Raw genomic sequence first — 24,158 nt, forward strand, 5'->3', positions numbered from 1 at the left:
ATAACTATTTACATGTGAACAATAGCAGAACATCAAGCAACCTAACCCATATGAACTATTTACATGGGAACAGTGTTGCCTAATGAGGAACTCCTAACAGCAGGCTTTCCTGAAATGCAAGAATGTTGCCGCTTTCGTGATTGCCACTGGGATGGTGTTCTAGTATGATGGGACATAGCACGAGAAGGGCTGTTCCCTGGTCTGTTCACTGTAGGCTGGTTTAGATTCTAGTCCAACAATGTTCTGCCCCTAGAAGAGCATGTACATTTTGGAAGTGTTGGGTTTGTCTGGGAGGCCGGCGGTACTCTGGATGGTGGTTGCCTTGTAGATGAAACCATTTTTGAGAAGTATCCTGACTGGGATAGGTAGCCAGTGAAGGTAGCACTGGAGCCTTGCAAGGAGGGCGTTCTCCCTTCAATGCGTATAGTCATGAGAGCCTGTATCATGCTCTATAAGTCCTGGGGAGGGAGAAAAGGGTGAATTTCTGAAGAGCTGCATGATCTGGTACCATGTGGTCTGGGCCTTCTTTTTGATGTGCTACTGAAATATGTTGCTGTCCACGATGACTCTCAGGGATTTGTCAGATTGGTCAAGTTAGGGTGTGGATCCAGCTAGATGCATCTCTTTTAGCCATCCTTTGAGGGTTTCAACTCACTTTTGGTCATGTTGAGTTTTAGGTTTGTGCTTGTCATTCACGTTTGTATGGTGACAAGGCATTTCCAGAGGTGCATGATGTAGGTGCAGTTTACTTAAAGATACAGCTGGGTGGCATCTGTGTATGGGTGGCATTCGAATGCTGGTGTAGTGAGATGAGTGATCCCAGCGGTTTTGTGTATAGATTAAAGATCACCCTAGAGAGGATTGTGCCCTGTGGCACTCAACAGGTAACCAGGAGGGTGGTCCGATATGAGGGTGCCCAACTGGATTCCTTGGTATCCATCTGAGCAGTAGACGGAGAGCCAGTTTGGAACTGTTCTATGAAGCCCATTCTACGTGTGAGGAGGCTAATCAGAGTCCGGTGGTCCACTGTATTGAAGGTGGCATACAGGTCCAAAAGGTAGGAATTCCCTTCGTCTAGAGAGCATCATCGATGCATTGAATGATGTCTGTTTTGGTGCTGCATTTAGGGCGGAACTGGATTAGTTGTCCTGGCATAATGTTGACCGGTTGATTTTGATGAAGAAGTTTCTTCGTGAAAACCTTCTCAAGGACTTTACCAATGAATGGGAGGCTGGTGATGGGTTGGTAGTTGCAGAGGTGTTTTGCGTTCCGTTTAAGGAGTGGGCAGATCAGCCCTGCATTACAGGTCAAACATGATTCAAGAGTTTTCATTTGAGAAAATTCAAAGGGGCCCATAAAGGGCCGTCCCTCACTCTTTTTTTTTTTTAGTGCTGGGAACTAGAGTGCGTGCCTCACCCACCCTGTTTCTCTACATATTGGGCCAGAAGTCCCGGGCTTTAGAGACAGCGGCACCACGGTCACCATGCCCTACCCAGGAGAGCCCCATCATTGGTTTTATCCCCCCTACCCCCACCAGGAAAAAATTGAGCTTTTGGAGGGGAGTTGGTTCCTGGTTACCAAAAACAGACTACAAGCAACCAGAATTCCTTGAGACCAATTGAGACTAATTTGTAACACCTGAAAAGACAGCCTCCCTGAAGATTGTTAGAGACATGAAAGCGCTTGGAGGAGAAGAGCAACTTGAAATACAGCAGGTATTCAACACTGGGAACTAGAGTGCGTGCCTCACCCACCCTCTGTTTTTCTACTCTTTTAGTGCTAGGTGGTTCCCTCGCTAGCCCAGGCATCCCTCAAAACCAGGATGGTCTCTAGAGATTGGTAACCCCTACTGCCTGTCTGTTTATGATGGCAAAACACCCTTCGATTGTTCCCAGAAGACGTTATATATAGAAGTGTGTCCTAAAAATTAGAATGTCCACATACAGAAAAACAGGACAAGTTCAAAGGAAACTCGGAGGAAAAAAGATAAGGTGAAGCTAAGTAAGTAGGTTGGTTTAGAAAATCAATAAAACCATTGGATGCTTTGATCCCTTCAAACTACGAATCATATCGCTGTTAAATTTGATCAGAAGGCCAGTTAAATGCTGTCTTAGTACAAAGAAATAGTTGGGAATCCGTTTACTATTACTGCAGTTGGTAAATGATTATTCAATGAAACATGAACAACTTGATTGTTCTGATTTATATAATTAAAATAGAGCTATTAGTTTTGTTATACAGGAGATATCACAGAAGGAACATCTGGGTATTTGTTTTAGAAGGAATCTTACCAAACGATTTTCTCCAGAGTGGGAATGACTATGGCAATGGATAACCGGGAATCGCATTGCTCCTGTGAGTTCTGATAGGCAATTGTATCTTTCCCAATCGCAGTAAAATTTAAAAGAAATGTGCATCGTCTGTGCGGTGTACCAAAATTGCAATAAAAAGACTTTAAAATGATATTTCTTCATGCCTGATGATTAGTTTAACTTGAGGGTTTCAAATGCATATATGGTCAGTACCGTTGTGGGCCCCCGTCTCTCATACTTGTTGTCAAACAGCTTAGGGTGCGGGGGAAAGGGGGTGACGTCCCACCCTTGTTCTTTCTTTGGTTGTTGGGCTTTTCAGGTTTTGGATGCGACTGTTTGGTTTCCCAGAGGGTCTCGTCTTCTGCTTTTTTCGACACTAGACCGTAACACATGTATTTTTATCCTCCCTTGACAAATTTGCTCATTCATGGTTGCCAAGCACATTTTAGAAGCCAAACGGGGGTGAAAGTGTCATCTGCTTCTTTAATTCTTCCAAAGGTCTCTCGGATAACGCAGAATACTGCTCTTTGAGACATCAGCAAATTCTGCTTGCAGCCAATGATTTCTCTGAACTCCTTATTTTGGAATGCCCTTCTTTTCAGAACTTTTTACAAATTCTACAACCGTTAAGACTCCACAGTACATGCAGGACTCGCAAGATAAATTGGCACCGCAGGCATGGTTATCATAGAAGGCCTCATTGAAATCTTAATCACGGAATTTTGTTGGTTAAAAGATTGTAAGTGTTCCGAAAGGCAGTTAAGTTTGGCTTGGCATATCTTTGGAAATTAATGGCCATCGGAACTATGCTAGCCACAAGGTTCAAATTATTTGTCACCAGACCCTGGTAGAACATATGAAATAAGTGCTTGACTTCATTTTTTTAGGCACATGCAGTTTGTAATTACTGTTTTGGGGCATGAAAGGGTACAGCCTGTGTGTGTATTTATTATGCAAAAGTGTTTGCTGCATAAATAAAATGCTAAGTAGCCACTAAAACCATAACTCGCCCCGCCATGCATTGCTCATGAAGAAACATATGACATCCCAGATGATGCCCAAATGACAATTGTGACATCACCAATGCTCGTACGGTGTTAAGCTCACATCTGAGATGCTGAGGGATGGGGATTGGGAGACTCATGGGAAGGGGAACCACTGTTCATTGCAAATTGCTAGCCCTGGAGGTGGCGTACCATGCCATCCCATGCTAGCCTTGTGTGCTTTAATGCCCCTCGCCCAGAAACGTAGCTACTGGTACCACAAATTACAAGACGATCTATAAAATCTGCGGTACAGAAAGCGGTGATTGCAGGCCAACCCTACCAAACTAAAATAGTCACACATTCAAAGTTGAGGATGCGCGAGAATAACAGAAACCACAGGCACAAGCTTCGCCTTTGCTGTGTTTCATGAGTCATCCCCACATCAGAATACAAACTAGTCATCGTAAATGGGAAATCATAGATGGAGGGGGAGAGTGGGAGAGACCCCCACCTTCTCTGCATTCCCTCACCTTCTCTCCATTTTCAAGTTTTGTAATTCTCACCTTCAAGTCTGAAAAGGCATTATTTAACAATCATGCACTTGTTATCTGTTGTATAATTTGATGTTGCATCTTAAAAAATTACTCCAGGCTTTCTGTTTTGAATGAATAATGGAAAATGTGCTTAAATTACATGTAAATCTATCGGTTTAACATTTCTATGAATATTTTTGAAACCACTGCTGTTTGTGTAATCAAATATAAGCACTGCTAACATTATTTTGGTCATTAAAGATCCTAAATGTCGTATTTCTGCCCCTTTTAGGAGGCTCTGACGGCTCCAGGCTCTATGAATATGTTTGGAGATACAACTCTAGCGTAAATGAATGGACCGAGGTTTCACCAATGCTGAAGCCCAGGGAGTACCACAGTTCAACAGTGCTGAAGGGGCTACTCTACGTGATTGGATCAGACAGCACAGAGCGGTATGATCATACCATGGACACATGGGAGGCACTAAAGCCCATGCTCTACCCCATGGACAACTGCTCCACCACCTCATGCCGTGGGAAGCTGTACGCCATTGGCTCACTTGAAGGCAAGGAGGCCATGGTGATTCAGTGCTACGATCCAGAGATCAACATGTGGTCCCTGGTGAACTGCGGCCAGCTGCCCCCATGGTCTTTTGCACCCAAAACCGTGACACTTAATGGACTAATTTATTTTGTAAGGTAAGTGATAAATATGCTTGAAGTTGCTTTTCCAAACCTGGTACAAAGTTTAGTTGTCGCCACTGTCAAAAATTGATTTTATCAGTGTGCCTTGATAGCAAGAATTCTTGTTTAGAAGGATTTTATTTTTCTTTAAATATCAAGTGTTTGCTATGATAGATTGAATACTACCAAACCAAAATGCTCTTACATTTTACCCTAATACAAGCAGAGACTGAGGGGCACTAGCTCCAACTCGAGAGCTGAACAATCTGGCTTGACTTCAAAACAGGAGGAGTTTGGCCAGTTCCCGGTGTAGGTGCTGGCGCTGTAGAACAAACACCAGACATCATCCTTATGCTCCAAGTCGAAAAACTGGGATCAGGATAAAGGGTTTCAAAAAAACCACCCCGTACAAGACGCAATCATCAGGAAGCTCATACATTGAGGGAGGGTCCAGTCTCCTTTCAGTTATGCAAACCACGGCCTACTTGAGTTCTCTGAATCAGAGGAGGATTTGGGGGAGATGAAATGGTCAGTGTCAAAACGAAAACACCTTGTTTTGGAGCCAATAACTCAATTTTGAAAAGCGTGGAATAAGAAAGTCTTGGTCAAAGTTGTGGTTTTCATTGAGGAAAAAGATGCACAGGAGCCTAAGGGGGGGTTAGGCACTGTCAGACCCTGTTTCAGAGGAACAGGGTGATCCCTACCTAGGCACAGGTGATGATCAAGGGCAATACCAACCAGAAGAGCAAGAATGTGTCGACCTTCACATACCCCCCCCCCACGATTTTAAAATGTTAAGACCAAATGAGGAGGTGCAGTCTGTGATGTCCTCTCCTATGGAGGACCATTTCCAGTATACAGCTACCTTACTAAAATGTTGCAGGGTGCTTAGAAATTAAAACACTATAGTCGGAGGACATATATTATATTGAAAATGCGCTGTCCTGGAAGAAAAAAAGGAGGGGTCTCATTGCATCCCATTTCTTAAATCAGTAAGGAAATGCATTGCTCCCTCACTTCTAACCACAGCCTGCAAACGGGCCAAAGCACCACTCTCTAACACTGAACATCCTTCGAACAGGAAAAGTAGGAGGGCCTACAAATTGAAACCTTGGTTGCTTAGTGTATGTATAAACAAATCAACGGCGCAGATGGTCCAGTATACCGGGGCTTAGCGGGCCAAAATTGAGAACCCAGGCAAAGAAATCTGAGTAACTACAACCAGCTTTACAGAAAATCCTACATGAGAGAAATTGAACTGCCAATGCAGTCATTCAAAATGCCTTTGACGAGCAAGCAAGGGCAATTGTAGTTTAACGCCATGATTGACTGAGAGGCACAAACGCAAGGCAATCTATTAGATAAGCCAGTAAAGGACAGCATTTTCCTTGGGAAAGCGGTAGACAAGGCGTTCAAAAAGGATAAAAAGGAAAATGATAATCTGAAAACTCTAGGGCAGATTGCATGGAGATCTTTCCAACAAACTTGCTCCGTCAGTACTTTCTGGCCCAGCCCTAGGGACAATCATCTGGACCATTTGCCAACCAGCTGCCAGTGGATGGTTCTCTGTTACAGGCCCAATCCTTCACCTACTCCTCAGCACTGCGACAGCAGCACCGGGGACGCTCTAGAGATGTGGCCTCTGCTTCTAAACTGACCTTTTGTCATGTTTCCTTGGTACGGAGGAAGGCTACCGTAGTTTACCCACACATGGGAGGGGATTACAAATTAAAAGTGGGTTCTCCGCACGGTGAGGATATTGTGTGGAGCTTGTGAGATCACCATAGCCATCTCCCACTGATGCTGGGACAACATCTGGCACGACTTCAAAAAAGTTCTGGTACTACTGTAAAAGTCGAGCTACACCATGTAAACATGCATTTACTCTTTATTTTTAGTTCCAAAAAAAGGCCTGTACTAGACTGACAGCCAGCAAACGCATGTGGGAATGCCAACAATGCAAGAGTCCATCCTGCACCTAAAAAGAAAATGGAGGATTACATGTCAAGGTTGGATAGTAACGGAACATAGGAGGCAAATATTTGCATTTCACGGTAGACACTTGTTGTTTCCAGTTGAAGGTACTTCCTTTTTGGATTGCAGCGGCACCTTTTGTGTTCACAAAGGTGCTGCAGGTGGTGGAAGCACATCTACGCCGCCAAAGCTTTCTGGTGTACCCTTACATGGACGGTTGGCTAATAACAGGAGAGCTTGCAGCACTTTGCTTGCAGAACACTCAAAAGACCTTAGATCTTCTACATCGGCTCAGATTTTCAATAGACAACAGAAATCAAGCCTTGTACACAGTCAAAGCAGACCATTTCTAGGAACCATATTGTGCACAAACAAAGCATTGGCTCATTGAGAGTGCAAGCATTTGTAGCCCTGGATCCATATTGCAAAGTCAGTCATCTGATAAAGTTTAGACAATTTATGTAATTACTGAGGATAATTTCTAAGGATGAAGGCTTTATGCATATTCATTATTCCCCATGCATGCTTCAACATGTGCTAATTACAACAATGGCTCACAACCCAATAATACCAACTGTCTGGTGGATGAGACAAACTAGTGATGGCATTGCAAAGGGTGGTAAAGACCCTTCATCAATCCCCCAATGCTAATTTTTTGGTTCATTTTTGACGAAATTACAGCGCTCCGTCACGCTTCTGTGTAGCATTTGTTTTTGATCCAGATACCCTGTACTGAATAATTGTGTGTTTGTGTACTTTTGTTTGCCTACAACTAACTTGCACCATGCAGTGCTTTAAACTAGGCCACCTGGGCCTTTGGACCATCTGAGGCAGCGTTTTTGCCGTTTGCCCCTCTCTATCCTGGTCACGGATTGGCTGGGGAGTTGCTGTTGCTCACCAACGAGGGACCGGCAGGCTTTAGTCGGCACTTGTTCCAAGGCCATGTCAGCTTCCCTGTCTGCTGACAGGCCGCTACATGAGTCTTCTATCGCAGCCCAACCCTCCCTGAGGTTGCTATCCCTGGAGTATTGGACTACCATGACTCTTACCTCGCTCTGCATGTACTCTGTACTCGCCTTTCACCATCTTACTCCCACTTTGTTTCCTTACAACAGGGCCTGACATTTAACTTGAAAGTCAAACTTGGGTGTTTTATCTTTGCCCATTGATTGTAACCTGCTAGTCCAGTGACTGTCCCATACCGCTGTACTTGCATACTCCTCACTCTGCTTCCTCTCTCTCCCCCGCCCCCATGGCGCTTTCTGTTCCTCCCATCTATTCCAACTTCTTCTCTATCAACTATCCTGCCCTACTCACTACGTCTGGAAAGAAGTAGTTTAAAAGGATATCTAGGCCTCCAATCCTGGTCTCCCTATGCTGATCACTATTCCAGACCTCTTCGAGACAGACCCTCACCGACATCCTCTTTGTCGTTCCTTCGCCGGTCTATGGACCCCACATATGATCTCTGTGCTCTGTCCTTTCTCCTCCTCTCCCATTAATGGTGGCACTGGCTGGTAAGTCCTCATGGCCTCCTTTGACTCCTCCAGAGTTATCATCAATGTCTACCTTTTTTTTTTTTTTTTTTTTAAATATATTTTTATTTTATATATATAAACCACACAACATTACAACTTAAACATAAATAAACACGTTTAACAACAAACAACACTGCAATCCCCATCCCTCCCCCCTATGAGCCTGTATGGTGTTCGCCTTTGGTATCCGCTGTGGGCGAGGGGGCGTCATCACTCTGAGTCATTTGAAGCTGACCCCGTTCCAAACAGTTCAGCTATCAACAGTTTCCATGCCGCAAGAGAGCACATTTCCTCGTCCTCCCCTGCGATACTGGCATCTCGCCACACAGCCGTCTCGGCCTCCGCCCATTTTTGGAGATCCCTCCACCAGACCTCCGTTCGTGGCTTATGACACTCCTTCCAACCCATGGCAATCCTACGTTTAGCAAGCACATAAGCCAGATCTTTCAATTTATCGACATGTCTAAGTTTACGCGCTCTGGGATATCCCCCCAGTAAGCAGGACCAGGCTGAATCCACTTTGAGCGTAACACCCTTTCCTGCCAGCTTCTGCGCCACTTCACCCCAATAGCTTGCAATTACTGGGCACGCCCAAAACATGTGTATCATGTCTGCATTCTCCTCGTCGCACTTGGGGCACGCCTGGCGTCCAACACCCCGAAATTTGGATATTCTCAAAGGGGTCAGGTATGCTCTGTGCGTTATATAAAGCTGTATTTGCTTAAACCTGGCATTTCTCGATACTTTTTTATGATACCCGAGGGCTCGCTCCCACAACCCATCTGCCATCGGGGCCCCCAATCTCCGTTTCCCATTCCAGTCTCAAGTGCTCTAAATCGCTCCCAGCCTTCGTCATCAACATCTCGTACAACCTAGAGACCTCATGCCCGCCCTCCGATGTGTCATATAGTATTTCCACCGGGGCATCCGGTTCATCGGCCAGGGTAGTTTCGGGCCACCTATTCCGGATCTCCTGCACTATCCTGTGATATGTCATATATTGACCCCTGTGCAGTCCCGACCCTGCCTCTAATTCTTCGAACTCCAAGATGGTCCCATCCTGCCAAATATCTCCCATGATGACCAACCCCACTGACTCCCAGTATATCCGAATGGTTGCCCTGAGCTGCCCGTCTCCCTTCGCCAGTGCGACCAATGGGAACTGCAACACACACGGCAAAGGGTTGCCCATCATCCGGCAGGCCCGTTTCCACATGTTCCGTCCCAAAGCTAGCATACTAGGCCGCTCCCTCATGCATGCATTAGCCACCCAGATCACCTCTCGCAAGTAAAAAGGGGAGCAATCCTTCCCAAACAGCCTGTGTTCAGGGGTCTCTTCATCAGAGAGCCACCTGGACACATATTGTAGCTGCGCTGCCACATAATATGCCTCAAAGTTCGGCAGCTTGATTCCGCCCTTCTCATAGAAGTTCTGCAGCTTCCACAGTGCGACTCTGTTGCGCATGCCGTGCCACAGGAATTCTCTGCAAACACTATGTAGCCTCACAAAAAACTTCTTAGGAATCATGTAGGGGATGTTGTTAAAATAATGCAGAAGCCTGGGCAGCACTACCATTTTAAGCATGGCTCCTCGGCCCATCATCGCTAGTGGTAATCTTTCCCAGAACCTCATACATTTCTCGATCTTCCCCACAGCAAGTTCGGTGTTATGCTTGTGCTCTTCCACGGTCGTATGATACATCAATCCCCAAGTATCTAAAGGATCTCGTCGCCCACGGGATCTGCAACACTGGCAACCTCTCCACTGGAGTCCCCACATAGCTCCCCAGCGGAAATAGAGTGGATTTCTGAGGGTTTACCGCTATACCGGACAACCAGGCATACCTCCCCATCACCTCTAAGACATACTGCAAATTTTCTTCTGGGTATCTTAGGTATAACAGCATATCATCTGCATACAGGGATATGAGGTGACACTCTCCACTCACATCAATGCCGACCGGGTCATATTGCTGCCGGAGGTAAATCGCTAAGGGTTCTAGGGCCAGGATGTACAACATTGGGGACCAAGGACACCCCTGCCTAGTGCCTCTGCCCAACTGCCATCTCTCTGACACCACTGCGCCCGTACGGACCCTGGCCATTGGTGCACTGTATAACATCTCGGCCCACCTAACATAACCTGGTCCCATCCCGTACCCTTTCAGAGCCGCTAGCAGCCAAGGCCACCGAACAGAGTCGAACGCCTTAACCGCGTCCAATGCTACTATCGCCATTTCGCCGTCCTCACCACCACCCCACTCGACCACCCTGTGGAGGCGCCTGTGGTTGTGAGTGATGTTCCTATTAGGGACATAGCCCGTCTGGTCAGGGTGGATCAACTTGCCGATCACTCTACGCATTCTAGTAGCCAGGACAGCTGTCAGGATCTTACTATCTTGGTTCAGCATCGACAGGGGCCTGTAGGAGCCACAATCATGTCCCGGTTTATTTGGCTTGGGGAGCGGTATTATAATCGCCTCCCTAAGTGACTCCGGCAACCGTCCCATCTCGTACGCTTCGTTGAGCATTTCCAACATGGGCGGGAGCACTTCCTCTGCATAAACTTTATAAAATTCACTGGGGAACCCATCTGCCCCTGGGGCCTTACTAGTGGGCAACTGTCTCACAATCTCCTTCAGCTCTTCCAGGGTGATCGGAGCATCCAGCTCCTCTCGCTCCTCATCGCTGACCTTGGGCAAGCCTACATCTTCCAGCACTTCGTCTATCTCCTCCTGGCTGCCCCCCTCGCAATCTTCGTATAAGACCTTATAGTATTCCACGAATGCCCTGTTCACGTCTTCTTGGGTGTCTACCTCCTCCCCCTTTTCATTGGTTACCGTTCTGATCGGGGATCGTGGGGTCTCACTCTTGTACAGCCAAGCTAAGAGTCGGCCCGTTTTATCTCCCCCCGCATGCAGTCTCTCAATATACTTTCTATAGTTCAAATTACAGAGCCTGTCCCAATGTTCCGCACACTCTTGTTGCAATTTGGAGACCGCCTCTGCATCTGTCCCACCACCTTTCAACTCCTCCTCCAGCGCAGTCTCAGCTCTATGCAAATCCGCCAGGACTCCCCCCATCAATCCCTTAGACTTCGCAATGGCGATCCCCCGCATTACGACCTTAAAGGCCTCCCATAAGGTGCCAGCCGACTTAACGCTCCCTTTATTCACCTCAAAATAAGCAGTTATCTCTTTCCTAATATCCTCTCTGAAGGCGGGGTCTTTGAGCGCCTCCGCCCTTAGGCGCCATGTTGGAATACGCGCTCGTGGGGAATACAGTTGCCATCGCATGACCAGGGGCGAGTGGTCAGAGAGGACCCTCGCCCTGTAGTCTATATGGTCGCACTCCGCGACTATGTCTGGCGTAGTGAAAAAGTAATCAAGCCTCGTGTGCAGTAGATGCGGAGCCGAATAGTGCGAGTATTGTCTCGCGCTCGGGTGTTTCGCTCTCCACACATCAACTAGGCCAAAATCCGCCAGCAGCGTCTGCAATACCCTAGCCGCCGGACTGGGCCCAGCCATCTTGTCATCCGACCTATCCTCCCTGGGGTTCAACACGCAATTAAAGTCACCACCCCATATCACCGTGCCCCCCATCCCAACACTGAGCTTGGTGCACAGCGTCCGAAAATATGTCGCCGTTTCCTGGTTAGGCGCGTATGTGTTTACAATGCACACTACTTTGTTCTCTACCATCCCCCTCACCATAACCAACCTCCCATCCTCCTCCACAACCTCCTCAATTAGCTTGAATGGGACGTGTGGCGCCACCCACACCAGCACTCCTCTGGCATAGGCGGAGTACGTTGATCCTACCACTGTTCCCTTCCACTTCCTCCCTACCAGCTCCAGTTTCTCTCGCTTTAGATGTGTCTCCTGTAGCAGGGCTACGTCTATCTTCTGCCTCTTAAGATACAACATGACTTTATTTCGCTTAAGATAACTGTTAAGCCCCCTAACGTTCCACGTTAATATCCTGAGGTCTCCCATGGCCTATCAGTAGTTTCCTCCCCCCATCCGAGGCAATCCCTCCCCACTTTACGAACACCCACTCCCGGTTTCACCCCCAGGCTCATACAAAAACTAAAACTCCCCCCCAAACCCCTACCCCCAACCACTGCCCAGCTCCATCCCTGGATCTCAGGCATCCCTGTGTTCGGTCCTCCTTGGAAACCCAAATAGAGAACCCGACAGGGTGTCACCCCACTAACAGTGACTAAACTAAACACAAAAAGGGGGTGTAAAGGGTGGCTTCAGGCGGCTCCTCATCTTCGCAACCATGTCCGCGCAAGGACCACGTTTCATAACCCCTGACGCGCGCATGTTCTCAAGCGAGTCCAGTGACTATAATCTAGTCCCAATGTTCATGACCCGACCGGGCCTACAGCGTTACTTATCTCGTCCTTTATTTTCCACCGGCCGTCTGAACATCTGACTCCTGAGGGCAGTTGTGTGCATCCAACCACTCCATAGCATCCTCCGGGGTGACAAAGAACAATAGCTTGCTCTGAAAGAAAACCTTCAGTTTGGCCGGATAGAGCAACATGTATTTAAGCCCCGCTTCCCGCAATCTCCTCTTCACCGTTCCGAAGTTCATACGACTGCGCTGTACCTGCAGGGTGTAGTCGGGATAGGCCGTTATATTCGCCGCTCCTCGTTCTATTGTGCCTCCCTTGCGGAAGTGTTCAAGGATCCTTTCTCGGTCCCGGTAATTAAGGATCTTAGCTATCACTGGCCTGGGCGGGTTTCCCGGTGGTGGCTTCCTAGTTAAGGCCCTGTGCGCTCTCTCAACCGCAAAACCCTGCGACAGGGTGCCTCCCGTGATCTCCTGCAGTAGCATGTTTTCAATAAATTCCGTTGGATTGTGGCCCTCAGTTCCCTCCGGCAGGCCTACGATACGAATGTTGTTCCTCCGGGCGCGCCCTTCTGCCTCCCCCGCCCTACTCTCCAAGTTGCCCACGCGTTGCACCAGGGCATGGAGTTCACGCTTATGCACAGCGCAGTCCGCCGCGGTAGGGCTCAATTCTTTCTCCAAAGTCTCTGTACGCTCTGCCAGGGTACGCACGTCCTGCCTTAGGAGGTTCACGTCCTCCTGCACTGCCCCAACCTGGAGTTCCATTGCGGTCTTCAGTTCAGCCACAGCGAGCTGGAGCTTGGTCTCCCAGGTCGCTTTCAGGTCTGCGATCGCAGCGAGGACCTCGTGGTTCGCACCCCCGGCGGCCATTTCCTTGGCTTGCGTTTTGTCCTTGCTTTTGGCTCCGTCTGGGCCGGGAGGCGTTTTAGCGTATTCGTCGAGCGTGTGCTGTTTGGTCTTCGCTCTCAGGGGCTTGTTAGACATGTCTCACGTCCTTCAATCTCCGCTCGGATCTGGGGCAGGGTTTCACAGTGCGCTCTGCGGGTGCCCCATTGTTATCACCACTTCTCAGACACAAAGTTCCTCTGTCCTCCGGCACCCCCGGCCATCTTGTCTATTACCTAGCGAAGCCAGGTCGCGTCTCACCCTCTGAGGTCCACTTTAGGCCACAAAGGACCCGGGGCACAGTTCCCGGTCACACCGCACGATCCGGTCATAAAGTATCTTCGATCAGGCCCTGCTCCCTTCCCCGGTCCACGCCGTCGGCCTCGCAGGACTGGGTGTCCTTAATGACCTCGATGCACCCGCGTCATGCACCTACACCACCACCATGCTCCAGTGTGACCGACAGGCGCCCAGATCAAGCACCCCTTTGTTCCTTTGTTCGGCGGCGGCGGCCATTTTCTCGTTCATCGCACTCTCGCCTCCAGATCTTCTTTTAGCTTTTTGTTGCGCTCTCACGGTGCAGGCCCGTATCGAAACATAACCTCACGTTCACCTGAGATTCATGCGCGCAGTCATATCAGTCTCAGCCAAATTGCATCGGTCCTTGCGCTGTTTTCAGTCGGATAATGTGCGGATCTTCGGGAGCCCCCGTACAGACACGTCCTTTCACATGGCTTCCTAGCCACGCCCCCATCAATGTCTACCTTAATGGCACTGTCATGGTCCAAGGTCCTGAGGCCATTCTCCTCTTAGATAGGCAGTTCCCTCGCCTCATCAACTTTCTTTCATCTCCGGCCGTCCCCTCGCTCATTTCTTGGCTACCTTGCCCATTCCTCCCACCTCCTCTGCCCCACTTCAGTCTACCTCCACTCCCCCGCAGGGCGTAACTCTGATTTGCACCCCTCCCCGGAAGGTCTTTAAGGCTGGCAACCTTCTTCATCTCTACTTTGAACTCTCGCTCTGCTGTCAAACACTCCTCAGACATCTGCCACCTCCTTGAAGAACTGGACCTAGATGTCCTCGGTCTTACTGAGACATGGTTCACGGCCAACTCAGTCACAAGCTTTGACCCTCTCCACCCTTATGGCTACAAGATCCTCTCTGCACCCAGATGCTACCGGCCCGGGAGGTGGTGTAGCCTTGATCTTTCCTGAGTGGATTCCTGCTACTATTATGCCCACTCAGGTTTACCCCTCTTTCGAATGCCTTGTCTGCAGGCTCTCATTCTCTCCTAGCCACTCTTACTGTTGCTACCCTCTAACGGCCCCCTGGTCAAATCGCCTCTTTCCTCTCTGAGTGGGTTGACCTCTCTTCCCTCTCGGCTTCAACCACTCAAGCCCTCCTCCTGGGTGACCTCAACATCCACCTCGATTCTCCCTGTCCCTCATCTTTGCTCTTTTGGCGACCTCTGCAATTCCCTCTCTATCCTCCCCTCTGGCCCGACGCATTCTGCAGGTCGCAGATCTCCTTTGGCCTACCCCTCTCTATCCCTCTGACCACTCCTCTCTCTTGGAGTGACCACTGCCTCCTCTCATCTCCCCCACCCCCCCCCCCCCAGCCAAGCCTACTCTGACCCTGCCAACTACCTTCTCAGACATCGGGCCCATGAAGTGCGTGTCAGTTGAGGCATTCGCTACCGCATTCTTCCTCTTACACCCCCGCCCGGAACCCCCTCCTCTGGCTTACTCACACCCGGACACAGCCCTGTGCCTTATCTGCTCTTATATTTCTGAAACTCTTGATGCTCTTGACCCTGTCATGACGATTCCTTTGAAATCCAAAGCCAAGTGCAATTCCTGGTATGACTCCGATCTAGCTACACTTAAACATAGGTGTAGGGTGGCTGAGAGGAAATGGACGACTTGTTCATCCTCTGACAAACTGGCCAGTCGCCTGCTCCAAAGGCAATACAGACTCTGTCCTCACCAAGAATAGAGTCCACATTGAAGCCTGTGTCTCAGCGGCATCTAACAACTCGGCCGAACTCTTTAAAATCTGCAAGGAGCTGGCCAGCCCTGCTGCAGTCTCTACCCCTTCTGTTGCCTCCCAGGCTCTTTGCAATGCCCTTTGCCTCTCACGTCATCTCAAAAACATAGGACATCCAGTCTATCCTCCCCTTCCCTTCCTTTCCCCTCTCTATGCTTGCTGACACTCCTTCAGCTACCCACCACCCCCTTCTCGTCCTTTCCTCATTTCTCCCCTGATGAGGTCATTAGACAAGTCCGATCTATGTAAGCCTCGCCAAAACAGGTTCATACCCGTTCTTCTAAAACCATCAAGGAACACATTGACACCCTTGCTCCAGCCCTTGCTGATTTTTGCAACCACTCCTTTGCCTCAGGATCCTTTCCCTCCCCTCTGAAGCACTCTCATGTGCATCCTCTTCTCAAGAAACCCACAGCTGATCCTTCTTGTCGGGCTAACTATCGCCCAATTTTCATTACTCCCTTTCTGGGCAAACTCCTGGAAAAGCTGGCCATCTCTCAGCTTAACCTTCATTCTGATTGTGTTGGCTTTCTCCATGACCACCAGTTTGGCTTCAGAGCTGCCAGAAGCACGGAAACTGCTCTCCTGAACATCCATGAAGATCTGCTCTCCAACCTTGACTCTAACAGTCCCTCTGTCCTCATCCTACTAACATTCCCTCTGTCCTCATCCTACTCGATCCCTCTTCTGCCTTCGACACGTTCACCCATACCATTTTGCTTAACCGTCTCTGTGATAACCTGGGTATCACTGATCAGGCTGTGGCCAGGCTGACCTCTTTCCTCTCTGATCGACCCTCCCAGGTCAAACTGGGGTCCTTCCTATCCTCCATCTCCCTCTCTACCTGTGGTGTTCCCCACGGGGTCTAACCTCTCACCCTGGCTTTTCAACCAATACCTGGCAACTCTCGCCCAATGCATTGCCATTTTCTGCTCAAATTTCCTGTACTACGCTGACGACACTAGACTCATTTTCAGGCTGCCCTCGGCCACCTCCTCTCCCTTTCATCTCTGATCGCCTATCTGCCTTTCAGTATTGGTGTGCCTTTTTCTGAACGCCTGCAAGACTGCGATCCTCTTCATTGGCACACCCTCACCATACTTTCCCTCCTCACTCTCTGGCCAGCCTCCCTTGGCCGCCCTCCTACCCCCACTTGCGAGGCTAAGAGCCTCTGGGCCATCTTTGACTCCACGTTTTCCTTCTCCGCCCACATCTCCGATGTCTCTAAATGTCAAACTTCCTACTTCATCTCCTCAGAGGTACTCTGCATTTCCTCTCCTTCCCCCAGAAGCTCACCTTCCCAAGCTCTGGTTCTCTCTAGGTTGGACTATTTTTAACAACCTCTTTCTAAATCTACCTGCCTTTTCTCTCTGTCCTCTGCAACTAATCCAGAACAGGACTGCGAGACTTGTCCTTGGCCTCAAGCCCTGGGATCGTATCCCTTCACCTTTGAAATCTCTCCATTGGTTGCCAGTGAATGCAAGGATTAAATTAATTGTCCACAAGGATTTCTGGTGCCTGGGTCCAAAATACCTTCAGCTATCCCTCCGCAAATACTACCTTTCTCGAGTTCTTCGCTCCTCTACCTCTCACTCGGTCAGTCATTTTTCAAAGAAACAAGCTGAGGGCAGATCCGTCTATGGCTGAGGCCTCCCTGCCACTCTAAAACTTGAGGAGAACCATCTCCGGTTCCGGAAGCACCTCAAGACCTTCCTCTTTGCTTCTTCCTTTGCCACTCCTCTCCCCTGCTGACCTGTTCTCTCTTGGCACGAGCACCTGGCCACCCTCTGTCCTCTGGGCACAGGTACATGCTCACCCTGCCACCCTCCGGCAGTGCCTCCTTTACCACCCCTTGCACTGGGGTCTGTATCTGTACCCATACACCCCCTCCCCCATTTTCTTCCTGCACTTATCAGACCTACCCCTGCCTGCTGTCTTATACCATGCACTTGCCACTTGATGGCTGCACTACCACTGTTTGTTGCCTTATTATTTATTTATTATTGATCGGTTTCTCCTTTGCTCCGCACTTTGCACTTCTCCCCCTTCCATGCACTTTCCCCCCCTCCCTCTCTCCCATGCACTTGCGCGTTATCAATGTCACTGGGCCTAGTAAGATCGTTGTTTTGTTCTCCCCTGCTCCCCTCCCTTGCCTTGTCGCGCTCTGAAACACTTGTGTACGAGTGTGATAGAAATAAAATATCAATTCAATTACCAGAGGTGCCTGAATTGCCGGTTGGGGAGGGTGCACTTTCTAGAACTCGCTGCGCAGGGCAGAGGGACACAACAGCAGGCAACACCGAACATAAGGGAGCTGGAACTCGTCACAGACAAAATTACTATGCTCATCCCAAAGCGCTCCTTCTACACACTGTGCTTATCAACCCAGACACTACCACAGCCATGTTTTTCATAAAAGGGAAGGCACACATTCAAACAACTGTCTCTTCTTTTGCACAGCACCTGTGGCACTTGTGTATAAAGAGAAACCTATTTATAGAGACTATGCGTGTGCCAGGAGAACACAATGGTGTTATAGACATTTTAAGCAAGTTGTAATGAAGGAACACGAAAGGGATACTAACACACACCTTTGATCCCCAAGGGAAACGCCTGAAATAAAATAAACACGCCAATAATGGAGACACAAAAATCACAATAAAATATTGAAGGACAGTGACTTTTGATTTCCAGTTCGTTTACTACAATCTGCATTAGATGCTTCTCTTTGTCAGCATCTTGACTTTGCCACACTGTATTCATGCATAAAGTTCACTTTGCAGTGCTTGTATTTCTTACCCACCTTTCTGTCATGCTCTCTAGGCTCCTTCACACTCGCTCTCTTATTTCATACGTTGCTTTCAAATGGGCAATTTCACATTCATCTGTGATCAGGTCTTGGCTCCGGCCCATAGTGTTCATTCAGTTTGGTATTCAAGATTGGTGATCGTTCACTTTTGCCGCTTCACTTTTCTCCCAACCTGTGGCTTCAGGTTTGTCATTGTGCGTGTATTTATTCTGTGCATTTGCCATTCACTTCCGCACAGTCCCCCCTATTCCCAGTCCTCCCCCGCCCCCTCACCCAGGAGCGCCCCAGTTTCCACTTCACTTGCCGGTTCTTGGTGTTCCCTCTGGGCAGCTGTGCTGTTCCCTTCCTGCTCCTCCGCTTTTTGGCTTTCCTTCAACCGCAAGCCCTGTTCCTGACAGCAGCTCTGATTCTCTTCTGTGGACACTAGTGGCTACCTTTTCCTTCTTTTCCCACTGCTTCAGGTGCGTATCTCCGATCAGAGGCGCCACACCTGTGGATGGAACACAGTTCTTTGGGGTCGTGTGCCGGGGTTCTGGCTCTCCTGCAGGACCCACCACTGCTGCCTCCTCACAAACAGGATGCCCTGCTGGTCTCCTTGCTGCTGGTCTCCTCCTCCCTTCTTATACACCTGCAAGCACAGAGCGCTGTTGCGAGGCTGGGGAAGATGGCCGCTGCCTGAAAGAGCTCCGGCACAGGCTAACGGTCATCCTTTCACATATCTTGCTTCAGCCGGCATGTCTGCTCTACAACCGTCCCGAAACTAAAGGGAAGACGTTCTGCTACCGGCGGTACCAACTGGAAGCTTTCTGAGCTGTCCTGCTGGCACTGGTTGAGCCGGGCCTGTCGGCTGAGCCGCTGATTCACCCTGGAGCATGATCTTGTATCCCTAACTATGGCGACCATCCCCGTGGCTGCAAGCTCACTGCAGGAATCTTTTCTAAACTTTTGCTGGGCGGTCCTGCAATTGGGTGCCTCTGAATTCTAAGCGCCTTTGTTCGCGGGGACATCGCTACACCCTGTGGGCCATGGCCGGCCGCTCAACTTTGTAATCCACAACTGTCCGCGGGCGGCCGGTGTTGTGGTGCCTGCTCCGCGCAGAGGAGTGGCGCTGTGCACTGCAGCTCAGTGCGACCTGTGCTTGCATCCTCGTCTACCGGCCCTGTTGGACTGAGCCTTGGCCCCTCGCACCTGAAGGAGCTGCGGCTTGCAGCTGGGCGGATCAGCCCTCCTCTCCATTGTAGACTGTGGTGAATCGGCAGAGCTAGCTGCCGGATAACGACTGACTTGGTTGGCGGCTGGCAGGGCCACTTCGAGGCCCCGTGTGGCACGCCCGCGCTGCACCCCTCTTGCTCGGCAGAGGGTCTAACACAGGCCATCTTTACTTGACCACAACTCTGACCTGCACATTCTCCATGCTACACTCAATCTGGGTGCTGGGTGCAAGGTAGGTGACACGACGGCAGGGCGCCGGTTTATAAACCTCACACTCACCCTGCATTAAAGGGATATGGCTTCCTGGGAGTAGTCATGAACTGGGCCCCTCTGGGTGGATGAGACCCGACAGCTTTCATATTCTGAGGATCAGCGCCACGTTTGCATCCAGCTTGGCCCACCTGTCCAGCTGCGGAATGTGCTCCCCACTTTGCTAACAGTGATCTACCCCCTGGGGGGTGCCCTGTCTGATCTTTGGGCGGGGTGGTGTGCCCGCGTCTGGGCGCCTGCTGCTATGTGACCTTGTGGACTGCCTGCGGGGTGCGGGTCCCGATCGATGAGTTGGCAAGCTGGCCCTTACGCTGTTGCTGGGTTTCCGGTCCCTCGCAGTGCATTGGTGATGGCGTGTGCCCTTTTTGGTCCCCAGCTGCCTTTTCTACTGCGCTACACAATATTGGTCCCCCTCTCCCCCCCCCCCCCCCAGGTTCCTGGGCATATGATCGTTAGACTATTGTTTCCTTTGCTGCCTGGGATCTGGTGCGGTGCACGGGGTGGTGGCCGCGGGGTTGCTTGGCTTTGGGGCCCTAGAATGGAGGTATTGGTACCCTGCAGCTCTGCACAGTGCTCTTCCACACCACGGCAGTAATAGGCAAAACGACTTGAAGTTACAGACTTGCCCCCTGAGTTGCCCTTATGACCCTGTAACCCCTAACCTTTGTTGTGCACCCAGTGGGGGATTGGAAACTTGGCTTATGCTCGACATTGGCCCCCAGAGTGGCAGACTGGTTTCACACTCCAGTCGCTGATATTCCCGGAGAGGTCAGGGGACTTGCAACTTATCTGTGACCACCTGCTGTTTTCTTCCTTCTTTGTGACGCCTACCCTTGAGCCCCGGCCCTCCCCATGTCTGCATTTTCCAATCTCGGGTGGTTGGCCCCCCTCCCCCCCCCCCCCCCCCTCATCTGCAGCGTGCGTGTGCCTGGTTGGTCACCCAAAGTTGTTTTTATATGGGCAACCTTAAGAGACAATCTAAAATGGAACAGTACGCTATATCGGATCAGCTCCCGCCCCCCTCCTCTGAACACCCCTCCCCCCCACCCCGGTCCCTCGCAACTGGACATTTCCATGCTCAATCAGACATTGTTGGCATTAAAGGGGAGCACTGACAGCTTGGGGGCCAAAATAGACATGCTCACCTGTAAGGTGGACATATCGGCGGTCCAGATTGAAAATCTGTGTGGCAGGATGTCCGAGGCAGAACAGCGTATGAGAGACAGTGAAGACAAGATTGCTACCCTCCAGCGGGAGGTTCTCTCTCCAGCAAAATATTAAACAGGTAATGGCTAAGAATGAGGATCTCTAGGGGATATCTAGGAGAAATAACCTTCGGATCACTGGGGTGCCTGAGTCACAGGGAAAACACAGAATCCTTAGTCCAGAAACTCCTCTTAGGTATCCAGGATAACCCACCGGTCACTCGCATGTTCCTGGCGGAAAGAGCCCACAGATCCCTGGCTGCCTGGCCGCCGTCGGGGGCCCCAGAGGGACCAATAGTGGCCTGCATTTTTAGTTATCGCGACAGGGATATACTGCTCCGAGCAGCCAGGGAGAAGGGTGAGCTGCGCTCGGTTCGGCCACGATTCGCCTTTTCCTGGACTTCACCCCGCAGGTGCAGGACCAAAGGAGAACTTTTCAAGCAGCCAAGAACATCCTCAGGAAGAAAGATGTCCGATACTCTATGCTGTTCACACCCAAACTCTGCGTAATTCTGGCAGGCAAGATGTCCTTCACGTTGCCCGAGGCTGCAGAGCTTTTTGCCAGAGACATTCCAGACCCGAGGAGCCCCCCTCTTTAAGTTCCGTATAGTGTAATTTTGTAAACAGCTGGTTTAAAATCTCCCCTTTGTAATAACTTGATCCTGGTGTAATCTAGCACTACTGTATTGCATACAATAGATAAGTTGCCCTCCTACATGGAGGGATGCGCCAAACCTAATATGTATTATAACGGACCTGTGTCGTATGGAGCATACCCAGCCAACGCGTCCCCTCCACCCCCCTCCCCCCCCCGATCCTGACGGCAACCCCACTTAGTTGCCCTTTTTTCTCGTTGGTTATTTGTTTGGTGTTGGGTTATGTGCTGGTTGTAGTGGAAAGGGGAGACTGGGTGGGGATGGTTGGTTGGTTGGATGCCGTTAAGTTATACTTTCTGGTGTGGGAGGGGGGTGGGTGGGGAAGATTGAATTGAAGTGTTAATGGTGTTGTCATACCTCACTGTTAAGGGTGTTAGAAGGTGCCATACATGGAAGGTGTATACTTGCTTGGTGTGTTGGCCCCCCTGAAATATTATTCTGCTTCACTGGTGCACAATGCAAGGCCGCGAGTGGCATGTTGAAACATAATGCAGTAACCCAGACAGAAATGCCCGGTCCCCTCCCTTGCATATCCTTGGAGAGTGAGCAGCAAGGCATTCTAATCAGTACAGCAGGTGCCAGCTAACCTCGGTAAGCACAGTAGAAATGCTAGAGCGAACATGAAAAGACTTGAATTATGCTCTTCTTTGCGGCCCCCCTTCCCTAAGCCCGGTAGAGTCCTGGAGAGCAAGTTGACCCCAAGTACACGAATAGAAATGAGGTGATAGCAAGGCCTGGAATGTGTGTCTCCATACACACCGCTTGCTTGTAGAAACAGAAGCATTGTGTTCTTTAAAACAACGATTTATGTCTGTGAGCTTACAAAATTGCAAACTGTTACTAAATGAATGTTTGAAGGTGTCATACTCGTCACCATTGTCAATCATCGTGCCTAGTTCAAAGGAAATGCAGTAGGGGCGGTATAAGTTGTGACACTACTGATTACTAGATGCTTGTTTTGTATATATGAAACTGTTGTACGAATTTCTCTTGCGTCCCCAGAGGTCTGGTAGACACGTCGCGGGGCGTGGGACCAGTTGGCCAACTGAGACTATTTGCTTTGCAATAAACCCTAGATTTTGGGAATACAACCTCTGGCGTATCAGTTTGTTTGTGGTGATTGTGCCTTGTTTCCATACGCAAGGGTCCCTCAGGGGCCCCTTCAGGACAGTTCCTAATGCTGACGGGAGATAGCAGGGTGGCTTGTGGCGATCATCAACATATATGCTCCGAATACTGCCAATCCGGGATTTTTCCAGAGCTGTGCAGCATACCTATATACATGCCCAGATTACAAAATAGTGTGGACAGGTGACTTCAATGTTGCCCTGTCCAGAGATCTTGGCGGGTCCTCGCAACTCCCACACCCAGCCCCGAAATCCGCATTGAAATGGGTGGCCCTGGCCGAATATCATGACCTTCATGATTCCTGGAGATTGCTACATCCTACTGCTAGGGAATATTATTTTTACTTGGTGAGGGAGGTGGTATGGAGGGGGTACACGGCAGCTCCTCCAGGGTCGACTATATTATGGTGTCTTCGAATCTGGGCGGTAGTGTTGGGAAAGCTAAAATCCTTCCCCAGTCCCTTTCTGATCACTCCCCGGTGCTGGGATTTGCACCCCCCCAACCCTTCAGACCCTTGTGATGGCGCTTCAGAGCACGCACCCTGGATGTTGTAGCCTTTCGGGAGTAGCGGAGATCTGAAATTCAATCCTTTTTTTTTTTTGTTAAATCAACACACGGTCAAGTGGACCACCCCGGTGTGGTATGGGAAACGTTTAAGGTTTTCTTGTGGGGATCCTGCATCTCTAAGGAGGGAGGGATCTATAAAATCCATACGCCGCTCTATCTCCGCTGCGGAGCAGGAGGTTAAGCGTCTAGAAATACAGCAGTGCCTCTGAGATTCTGAAGATGTGCGATCGCTCTTTCCGACGGCGAGGGAGGAGCTCACTCTCCTCTCCATGAGGGAGGAGAGGTAGCTAGGTGACCCTATCACAGCCTCTTAACTATTCAGAGGGTGATCGCCCTGGTAAGGCTCTTGCTTGGGCCATAAAACATGAACCCCAGCTTGATCCTATACTGGGGATAGAAGACCAGGGGGGGGGGGGTGCCGACTAGGGATAGTGGGTTGATAAATGGAGCATTTCGTATTCCGAGATAATTATGAACGATTTTAATCCTCACAATCTGAGGCCACTCACAAGTCGATCTCGGAGTACCTGGACAGGGTCGCCCTCGGCTGGCTTGATCATGATTTGGCAATGGACCTGAATGAACCCCCCACACCCCCTTTCTGATGAGTTCTGGAAAAGCCATCCTCTCCCTTCCTAATGGGAAGGCCCGGGGTCTGGATGGCATTACTGCAGAGTTGTATAAGGCGTACGCAGATATGCGAAATCTACTCCCACTTAGCCATCATTTCTCTTTACGCTGACAATATGTTGCTGTATATAAAGCATCCAAAAAGTAATATGAAGCTCCTGGTGGAAGAGATCGTTTTTATTTGGGTCTTTCTCTGGTTTGAGGATCAATTGGTCCAAATTTGAGGTACTCCCCTTGACCCCCGTGTAGTCCCGTCAGATGTAGGAGATGAGTTCCGATGGTGCCCGGATGGTATCCAATACTTGGGTGTACAGATGTCTACCTCTCCGACAATATTGGATAATCGCAATTATGTTAAAACACTG

At 49.7% G+C, this 24,158-nt stretch overlaps 1 protein-coding gene across 2 annotated transcripts in view; it reads left to right on the forward strand.

Annotated features, from left to right (window-relative positions):
* KLHL21 (kelch like family member 21) overlaps window positions 1-24,158 on the forward strand; it is a 282,299-nt gene that overhangs the window by 99,284 nt on the left and 158,857 nt on the right. For both annotated transcript variants that reach the window (XM_069610426.1, XM_069610425.1), the window contains exon 3: window positions 4,124-4,529. In XM_069610426.1, the coding sequence (XP_069466527.1) occupies window positions 4,124-4,529 (406 nt within the window). The remainder of the gene's footprint in view (window positions 1-4,123; window positions 4,530-24,158) is intronic.

Source organism: Ambystoma mexicanum, chromosome 8 (genome assembly GCF_040938575.1).
Source record: "Ambystoma mexicanum isolate Mex_15411 chromosome 8, UKY_AmexF1_1, whole genome shotgun sequence".
In the NCBI taxonomy this organism is placed as follows: Eukaryota; Metazoa; Chordata; class Amphibia; order Caudata; family Ambystomatidae; genus Ambystoma; species Ambystoma mexicanum.